Source organism: Engystomops pustulosus, chromosome 2, assembly GCF_040894005.1.
Source record: "Engystomops pustulosus chromosome 2, aEngPut4.maternal, whole genome shotgun sequence".
NCBI lineage: Eukaryota > Metazoa > Chordata > Amphibia > Anura > Leptodactylidae > Engystomops > Engystomops pustulosus.
In genome coordinates, this window is record NC_092412.1 from 37265930 (window position 1) to 37276596 (window position 10667).

The 10667-nt window shown below is 39.8% G+C and overlaps 1 protein-coding gene across 1 annotated transcript; it reads right to left on the reverse strand.

Moving 5' to 3' along the window:
* Positions 1-203: 203 nt before the first annotated feature.
* LOC140117492 (gap junction beta-2 protein-like) lies at positions 204-7686 on the reverse strand. The gene is made up of 2 exons (XM_072134273.1): positions 7546-7686; positions 204-2890 (listed from the first exon to the last, which is right to left on the reverse strand). The coding sequence occupies exon 2, from the start codon at positions 2870-2872 to the stop codon at positions 2138-2140; it is 735 nt and encodes a 244-aa protein (XP_071990374.1). The 5' UTR covers positions 2873-2890; positions 7546-7686; the 3' UTR covers positions 204-2137.
* Between the last annotated feature and the right edge of the window lie 2981 nt (positions 7687-10667).

A 10667-nucleotide genomic window follows, 5' to 3' on the forward strand; every position in this document is an offset into this window, starting at 1 on the left:
AGCAGCGCGACATCAGCCTGATGATTTTTTTACTCCTAATTGCTTTCCCTCATGTATCAGTTTTAATTTTGCTGGATAAATTAGTGAATATATAACCCCTTTCTCTCTTAGCCTTTTTGATTCTGATTGAACGTTCATTAATTGTACAAAATATTTAGTATATCACATAATTGTATAATACAGATAAAAAGAGGAGTGCAGAATAGGGAAAAAGCACACAGCAAACTTTATTTTATGCACATTTGTCCATTCATCTCATACAGGGTACCATAGGCTTCATCCATCAAGCTCAAACGTTTTCAAATCTTCTATGTAAAGGCAGTAGAGTGGATTCAGAGTTTGCTTTATTTCATTAGAAAGCCAAAGGTAGGTTAATCAATGGCTTTATCTAGACTTGGAGTCTAATGTGTTGTAATGTTGTATAATAATCACAAGGGTAACAAACAACAATTGTCTCATTGCCAGTGTCAAGTAATAAAAATACTTTCATCTCAGGTTGATAAAGACTTTCCATACAAGGTCTTCTTGTCCACTTCCGAAAGATAGACTAAAATTGGATAATTCTGTGAAATGTTGAGTTGTTTTTTACTCCACCTGTGTTTTTCGTTTCTCTGCTGTAACTTTAAAAACATACAGTACAAATCCAGCTGAAAAATCACAATTTTAGAGCTGTCAGTTACAATGTGACACTTTTTAAATTTGCATTTAATATTAAAATAGTATAAAATAAAGAATTTCACAATCTTTATCTTGGTGTAGGATGATGTAGGCCCCTGGGTGACAGAGCCTCAGTAGGCAACTGGGTGACAGAGCCTCAGTAGGCCCCTGGGTGACAGAGCCTCACTGGGCCCCTTTGCAATGAACTCAGGTGGCAGAATTAAAAATTCAGAAACTAAACTAGTCCTCTGTTCCCTAAAATATTCCCTAGTTTATCATCCCAAAGAGCCCCCTCATGGGTTATTTTATAATAAACCCCCATATAGGCTGATGGGGACTGAGTTTAGGCCATGTGGGCCCCTCCAGCAGCTGTGGGCCCCGACACTTGCCCATGTATGCCAGATGTTGGCCTCGGCCCTGACTGTAACTATATATATATATACATATGTATATGAAGGAGTTTATAACAAACAATTGACAACTAGGTGTAACATTACCATTATCAAGAGGGGTGTTCCAACACTGCCACAATACAGTGGCATGGTGTATATATATGGACACACTCCAAACTAAGAACACCTAATTGTAAATGTATTTATTACTTTTTAGGAATTATAACAGGGACAAGGCAAACACAAAGTTGTTTTACAGCAATCTAGGAATTATGGGAATACAATTTTATATCAAAACCCTAGGCAAATCAAGAAAGCGGAAAGCTTTCAAGTCTCCTTCAGTATAGTTAAAAGGATTGTGCCATAAATGCAACTTTTTACCTTTCCACAGGACAGGTGATACTATGCTGGTAGGTAGGGGCTCACCCACACCAATAAGTGTGACCCATCTGTTGAGACCCCCACCGATTCTGAGAACGATTTTCCTGTGGAATAGTCTACCAATGGTAGAATGTGGGTTATGGTTTCTATTTCAAGCCTATCCATGCTATAAAAGTTCTGTTTCTTGTATAAAATAAGAAATGGAGGAGACCAATGGCTGAAGAGAAGGCATTTAAGGACGACATTAACATTAGTTGGTGTCATCCAATAAAAATGGAGAAATAGGGATTGAGGTTCTAGAGCTAATCTAATCCACTATACTTGATCTTTTCATTTACTGTAACTATCTCACTCTAAAAATCCTGGTCAGTCACGCTCATCCTCTTAATAAGAAAAGTGGCAGTGTTTTGTCATCAATATACAGTCATGAAACTTACAAAATTATTATTTTTTAACATAAATAGTAAAAATAATGTAAAAATAAAACCCACCAAAACATAAAAAGCAGCAATACTATTGTTTGTCATAACGACTGCATAATCTACAGATTGTTATTCTGGATCCACAAGTTTTCCTTGAAGTTGAGTGACTTCTAAGTTTTCAGAGCTAGTCAGCTCGTCTAAGACATGCACCAAATCTTTTTTGGACAAAGGGACCACCTCGTCTTAGTAAAAATAATATGAATGATGCTTTTACTTGGGTTTGGATTAAGTCATCTTCTCATTCAACTTGTTCTGCTCCTCCTCATTCTTTGTAATGTGGTTGCAGTATTTGTTGCTCTTGGTTCTTCTTAATGCTCGAATAATGAGAAAGGCCAACTCTGCCACATTGAGGACCATGCAAATGCCTGATACTATGATCATGAAGAAGGTAAATACTGTCTTTTCAGTAGGACGAGAAATGAAACAGTCTACTACATTTGGACAAGGCCAGTTTGAACATCTCACTAGACGTTGCATATGGAATCCAGTGTAGAGGAAGTAGAAGAGGTACATGAAAGCGGCTTCAAATATAATTCTGAACACGATGCTGGTGGTATATGTCCACCACAAGGTGCCTTTGATGCTAACTTTGCCCTCCTTTAGTTCTCTCAGAATTTTTTCATCACACTTTCCTTCCCTCTGTAGTTGCTTTTTCTTTCCATGTTTGACATAGGCCACGTGCATAGCTACGAGGAGCGCTGGGGTGGCCACAAAGATGAGCTGAAGGCACCAGAGCCTGATGTGAGACACAGGGAAGTGATGATCATAGCAAACATTCTTACATCCGGGCTGTAAGGTGTTGCAGGTAAAGTCTGACTGCTCATCTCCCCAAACACTCTCTGCAGCCACCACCAGGATCATAATCCGAAATATAAAAAGCACGGAGATCCAGATTTTGCCGATACTGGTGGAATGTTTGTTGACTCCTCCAATGACATTGTAAAGGGAACCCCAATCCATGTTGTGGGAAATTGATTCCTGAAAGATATAAGTATTTTTTAGATAACAGAAGGTACAGTCCCATGAGAAGTTTTTGCTTGGTAAAAAGATTACATATATACATTATTTTATTGGGCCTCACTTGTTGTGAGTGTTAAATTATCAGAGGAACAGGCCACAACACTGCCAACACATGAAAACCTTCAAAAACATCTAAAGTTATCATATTGCTTCTCCACCTGGACCAAATATACAATGTTACAATATACTTTGTATATTAATTTCTCATAGTTTTCTAGACCTCTGCTTGCTGTCATTCTATAGAAAGTTTCATTGTTGACTCCTTGTCAATAAAACCGGTCCCTGGTCATGCGATATCACACAGGTGCACGGCTCTTTATATATCCCTGGTCATGTGATGTCACACAGGTGCACGGCTCGTTATATCCCTAGTCATGTGATGTGACACAGGTGCATGGCTCGTTATATCACAGAGAGTAATCAGTGCTGTGTGTTATTATGAGCCATGCACCTGTGCAACATCACATAACTAGGGATATAAGGAACTTTGCACCTGTGTGACATCACAGGACCAGGGATATACCGAGCCATACACCTGTGTGACATCACATGACCGGGGATATGACGAGCCATGCATCTGTGTGACATCACATGAGCAGGGATATAACAAGGTGTGCACCTGTCTGACATCACATGACCAGGGATATAACGAGCTGTGCACCTGTGTGACATCACATGACCAGGGATATAACAAGCCGTGCACCTGTGTGACATGACATGACCAGAAATCAGTGCTTATCCACACGAAATAAATATAGAAGCTTCCTATAGAATGACAGCAGGCTGAGATCTAGAAAACCATGAGGAATTGATACAGAAAGTCTAATGAAAAATTGTATAAGTTTTCATTACACAAACAATGTCAATTATTGGTTTAAAGTGGACGACTCCTTTACAGACTTGACTGGACTCACAAACTATAGCTGATATAATTATTTAGTGTTCCTTCTATGTAAATGACATAATCAGAGCTGTATTTGCATTTCAGTACTGAAGACCCTTTACAGAGAATTCACCCTTAACAGGAATTTTTAATTTTTTCTTTTTTCTCCACTGTGGCAAGACTGCTGACAAAAAGGGGTCTCGCATCATACAACACTGACACCAATGATTGGCTTTAGCATTCACATGGGTAAACAATGACAACATTGTAGTCAAGTAACAAACCTTGGTGGGGGACACTTGAATGCAGCAATGGGGGATTTGAAAGGATTTTTTAATCTTTAGATAGGTTATCAGTATAAGATTGTTTGGTGTTTGACAACCAGCACACAGCCCCCCCACCAAAAATACACAATGTACAGAGCTGGGGGCAGACAATCCACTTTGTGATGGTTATGTCTGCTTACTGAAAAACACTTCACCAGGTTAATTATTTAATGCCATTTTGAGAAATTTGCTTTATCTCAGGAACCCCTTTAGGCGGATGGTCCCAGTCACAGGTTTTAGCAGGATCTCAGTTGTGCATACATTAGTATACACCTTGTAAAATCTGAGCATCAGTGTGACCACCACATGACCAGGCCAGATTCTTTGGGAGAAAACAATGAAACTATCCTTTAATTGGCAGCAAGCAGAGATCTTGAAAACCATATGGAGCCAATGCAGTAAGTAAATTTGAAAACTATATAACATTTCATGAGTTTGTTTAACAATATCCACTATACATATTGTTTGTGGTTATGTCAAAAATCAATCCCAAAGTTGAAGAGCCAAGTTAACAGATAGTATCAAAGGTCATCCCTGTATTTTATTAACTGCCTACTGTGTACTTTGTGTGACTAATTTCACTGGAGATAAATGTGGTTTTAGTTTTACTTTTTCCCCAGGATTGAAAGTTCCCAAATATAGGCGGTCCCCTACTTAAGGACACCTGACTTACAGATGACCCCTAGTTAAAGACGGACCCCTCTGCCCACTGTGACCTCTGGTGAAGCTCTCTGGATGCTTTACTATAGTCCCAGACTGCAATGATTAGCTGTAAGGTGTCTGTAATGAAGATTTATTGATAATCCTTGGAGCAATTGCAGCAAAAAATTTTGAAACCCCAATTGTTACTGGGGCAAAAATATTTTTTCGTCTGAATCTACCATTATAAAATATACAGTTTCAACTTACATACAAATTCAACTGACTACCTACCCTATTACAACCATCTCAGGGAGAGTTCATCGGAGTGTTTAACATTGCCCGTGCCTATGAGAAATCTTTGGTTAAAGGTGCCATCTAATAGTGGATTGTTGTATAGGTGGTTTGGGTAGTAGCCCAGGTCCCAAACCACCCACCGACTTTTATACTAAGAAGGACCTTCCCCTCATGAAATCCTCATACATCTGTTCCTGCTCTTAATACACAAGAGCCATTTCAGGACCTTTGAAGGTCCTCTACAGGTCTTGAAACCACAGATTGAAAGTAAACAGAAGGGACGCATCCTCCATTCTCCAAGAAGCTGATTCTAGCACCATATGTAAGAAGTGATTCCAGACTTGTAGGGTCTGTAATATTCATACAGCCCAGGGCTCTGGTGCCATCGCTAATTAAATTGTATGGACAGGTAACACCCACTGGTCAATTTATTCATAAACTTCTCATTGGAACAACAGTGTAAGGGCACAAAGTAATGTTCTAAGAAAATATATAAGGAGTGACAAGGCCCCCAAGTTGTAATGGCATTAGTCATTTTGTATGGTATTTACAGCAGTAATGGGGGGCAACTGGATTTTAACCATGGGATAGGTGATCACTATCAGATTTCTTCTTCCTCGCCAGTGATGTCACGTTCACTCATAATGTTGTCATGATTCGGCTCATTCTTAGTCATCTTAATGGGATTGAGCCATAATACGAGGCACAACCTCTATAAAATATATTGTAATTCACTTGGTAAGTTATTGCATCACTTATCCTAATACTATTTCCTGTTGATTGGTATAAGTGCCGAGAGTTTGACCCTCAATGAATTGAAACTGATGACCTGTCCTAAGGATATGTCACTAATATTTTTTTTCTGGGAATCCCCTAATACATTACACATCCATCCAAATATCTGGAATTACGGATCACATTTGACCATTGGTCTTGTGTAAGTCACAGCGTTTTGTACACCCTCAATGTACATAGGTAAAGACAACTAGGGGAGATTTATCAGAAGTTTCTGAGGTAAAACTGTTCTAATTGCCCATGGCAACCAATCAGAGCTCAGCTTTAGTTTTATAAACAGCTGTTGGAAAATGAAAGCTGAGCTCGGACTGGTTGCCTTGGACAACTATAACAGTTCTGCTCTCAGACACTTTTGTGTGTCTATTCCCAAAGGACAATAACCATTGTTCAGAAGAATAATTGTTGACAACAATATAAACTCTTTATCATTGTATGATAAAAAAAAAGATAAATTTAATAAACTTAAAGGGAAACTGTCAGGACAATTTGTAACTCTAAACCAACAACAGGTCCATTTGGACCTGTGGTTTAGGTTCCCAAATTGACCTGTATATTAGGTTTGTGTGGCCTCAATTAACAAAAAGAAAACATTTATACAAGGTAGTCCCCGGGTTACGTACAAGATAGGTTCTATAGGTTTGTTCTTAAGTTGAATTTGTATGTAAGTCGAAACTGTATTTTTTATAATTGTAACCCCAGCTAAATTTTTTTGGTCTCTGTGACAATTGGATTAGAAAAATGTTGGGTTGTCATAAGAACCAGAACTAACAATAAAGCTTAATTGTAGACATCTGTGATAACTGTTATAGCTGTTTTTTGTAGCCTGGGGCTAAAGTACAGTAAATTACCAACATCCAGAGGTTCGTTTGTAACTAGGGGTCGTCTGTAAGTCGGGTGTTCTTAAGTAGGGGACCGCCTGTACTTACCTTGGATTCACATCCTGCGCTGGCACCTCCTCTTGTATTGTAAAAAGGGAGGTTGGGATAATATCCCGGCTTCACTGTGCACGTGTCTGACCTACAGTCCTTGCGCGAAGAAGCAAGGGTGTTCTACGCTTGCCGCAACATTCAGGCTCCGGATGAAAGTAAGTATAAATGTGACCTCATAAAAAATCCATACAGGGCGATTTGGGACACTGAACTACTCTTCCATAAAGACCCGTGGGTGATTTAATGTCCCAAAATGCCCTGAAAGATTCCCTCTAAAGGGGTTGCTTGGTGGTTAAAAACATGGCTGCTTTCTTCTAAAAACACATGACTACGGTTTAAGATGATATTGTAGTTCAGCTGCATAGAAAGGAATGGAGCTTAATTGCAATACCACACACTACCAACGGTCAGGAGAGGAGCTGTTTTTGAGAGAAATCGGGCATCTTATTTAACCCCTTTAAGTCTAAAGGTTTATTCCCACCACCCACTACAGGTACTACAGGTTACCAGTGACTTCTACCATTAGTAGCTGCTCATTTTCCATTCTGTGAAGAATAAAACAGTCACTAACCCTATACTATAAGCTACATATTTATTTGAGATCCTTCCCCATCTTTGGAAGAATTAATGAGAACATAATGAGAACATAATTATATAACACACTTGCGTTAGTGGAATGCAGAGATTGCACATGATACTTGACATAATATATAATGGAATAAGGAAGATTATAGAAGGACTCACCTCTGCACAGATGTGTGGCTAATGTGTCCAATATGCCGTGCCCACAGCCCTGGGCACTGGTAGGGCTCTCCCACACGTAAGGTCTAGTATCAGTCCAGAGCAAGTGCAGTGCTGCTTGTGAGCTCAGGTAGGAGGTCACACCTCCACTCTCTAATCTGAGCCCTTACTGGCAGACAGGTAGTATTTATTGCTGCCTCCCCAGCTCCTCCCATGTGCAAACACAGCAAAAAAAAGTTTTTCAGATGTTACTACATCCTAACCTATGTGCACCAGGCTCTGTTGATCATTGATTGGTATTAGGACAGGATGGAAGTTTGCCAAGGTTCGGAATCTTCTGCTTGGAATGAAGATGTGATTCATTTAAAAACCTGTATTAAAAAGTGAATCCACAAAAGATATTTTCAACTTTTTTACTTTTTCTGATGCTACAGACCAGAGGTCTGCAACATGTGGCTCTTATACTATAGCCTATCCTGGAATGTTCATTATTACTTACTCCTTTAATAGAAGGTTTACCTGTTATAAATTCATTATGCCAGTTAATAAGTATGATATTATTAAAATATTGATCATTGTGTGCAATTCTGGTTTCACATAAATTATACTTTTTATGGATTGTTGTACATCTGTATGTTGTACCGTATTTTATGCATATTTGATAACTTTATTTTATTGCAGGCGGTCCCTTACTTAAGGACACCTGACTTACAGACGACCCCTAGTTACAGACGGACCTCTCTGCCCACTGTGACCCCTGGTGAAGCTCTCTGGATACTTTACTTCCAGGCTGCACTGATCAGCTGTAAGGTGTCTGTAATGAGGTTTTATTGAAAATCCTTGGTCCAATTACATCAAAAAATTTTGAAAATACAATTGTCACTGGGACAACAAAAAAAACACTGTCTAGAGCTGCAGTTATAAAAAAATAAAGCTCCGACTTACATACAAGTTCAACTTAAGTACAAACCCCAGGAACCTATCTTGTATGTAACCTGGGGACTGCATTGTATATGCAATTTACATTTTATTTCACAATCACATCAAGTGTGCCCTCTTTTGCGTTACTGTAAGGAGACGCGTTTCAGGTCTGAAGTTCAAAATTCAAAATATTTATGGTACTTATTATTATCTAGATATTAACTTTACGGGGTGCAGAGGTTGCAATCGCACCTGGGCCCAATAGGTTTAGGGGACCCTTATGGTGTCACTTTCCCATATGAGAAGACTATTACTATAAATCATACATTATAGTCGGGGGCCTGGCACGGACTTTGCACTGGGGCCCATCAGCATCAGAGGAGTGCCATCAGTGACAATCTTTTAGTTATAAGCACAGGACCACATTGACTACAAAGCCCAATGTGGAGTCTACCAGCAGCACCCCAAAAGGGAATTCCAGTGACTAGATTAACGTCTATTCTCTAAGTGTGGTTGTGTTTATCCTCACAACCCAAAGAAAGTGAGCACACATCCAAATGTGATTTATTAACGTGATCTGACCAACTTAAAAATGACTACACTAAAGTTTGTGCCAATCTTTTTTCTTTGCTTTTTCTGTTATATATTATGGCAGGTGTTGAAACTAGGTAAAAGAATGCACTCGACCTTGATGTCCATGGGGGAACTAAAATATGTATTTGCATATATGTAAATGAAGATGTGTTTATATTTATAACGGGGGGGGGGGGGGGCATATGACCTACAAGAACATATGTTTAGTTTGTTTGTGACCCAGGTGTGGGCAGAACACTGTTGCTGTGGATAACAGTTAACCCAGGTGTAAAGTAAATAACACCTGGTTAGCATATCTGTGTTGTGGGTCATGGGTTAGTAATTAGTAAGCCTAATTTGCATATTTCTGCTCCCTTAAAGTGGTATTCTTATGTTTAAAATTAATGAAATATCCACAGGATACCTCTGGGACCCACACCTATGTTGAGAGAAAGGGTCAACTGTCCCCTTTCTGTAGTCAGGCTGCACTGATTTTGTGGCATGTGTGAAGGCACTATAAGTTCAAGTGATATGTATTTATAACATACCAATTTAAAGGAAACCTACCATCAAAGATCTACCTAATAGTGTAGCTGTGTGCACTCCTCTCGGAAGCCAAAGTTCTGTGCATGCACAGTAGCTCCGGGTTTGAAGATGAGGTTGTGTTGCTGTAGATGCGCGCACTCGTCTGTGAAGCTGGAGCTGCTGAGCATGCGCAGAACTGTGGCTTCACAGACAAGTGCTCACAGCTACATTGAGCTGCACGCTGAAGAGAATCCGTAGGTTGGAGTGAAAGAGGCTTCTGGGGCATAGAGTAGCATTAGCTCCCGCTCCATGGCATGGCTAGTAGCCTCTCAAGAAAATTTGAATACATGTAACAAAACATTTTTATTAGATTCTGGGGCACAGAAGTTCTGGGGCACAGAAAAAGGACACAGCTGCCATAGATTACAGGGACCTGCCATCATATCTACCTTATTAGGTAGATCTGTGATGGTAGGTTTCCTTTAAGCATGTCAAAGAGAACGCTAGCTTGTTGCACCATTTTCAGCTAGCTAGTGATGGCGAGTAGCACTCACTTTTTAGGCTACCTGGACACACATGCTGCTCTCAGGCCACAAACAACGGAATTTTGGTTCATTTATGCGGTCTGTACTTCATCAGTGTGTAATCTGTTACTAAATACGGTCCAGGTGTCATCTGCATGTCATCCTTTTTTTGCAGTTCCACCAAAAAAATGGAAAACTGGAAAATGATGTCACTAGTTTGACCTGAACACATATGTGTTACATAACAAGTGATCCACACATTTGGACCGCAAATGGATGACCATATCTTGGCGTCCATATCTTTTGACTGCTATGGGAAGGCTCCAGCTACAAATGCGGGCAGGAAGAGGACCTGCTCTGAGCCATTTCTGTGGGCACTCATCCATTGCCCTAGGACAGAGTTCACCTAATAGGACCAAATATTCCTGCAGTCCCAAGCATCTTAAGTGACACTTCATTGGCTGTTTGGAAAAGTGAGAAGGTGTTGAAAAAACTGCATTATCTTTGGAGCTCATCCTGCTGGACCCACCATTCTTTCCCTACAGAGAGACTCTGTACTCTACTAAATCTACTAAATTTGCC

Excerpts from the sequence above, each read along its gene's own strand:
- LOC140117492 (XM_072134273.1), bottom strand. The coding sequence starts at position 2,872 with ATGGATTGGGGTTCCCTTTACAATGTCATTGGAGGAGTCAACAAACAT.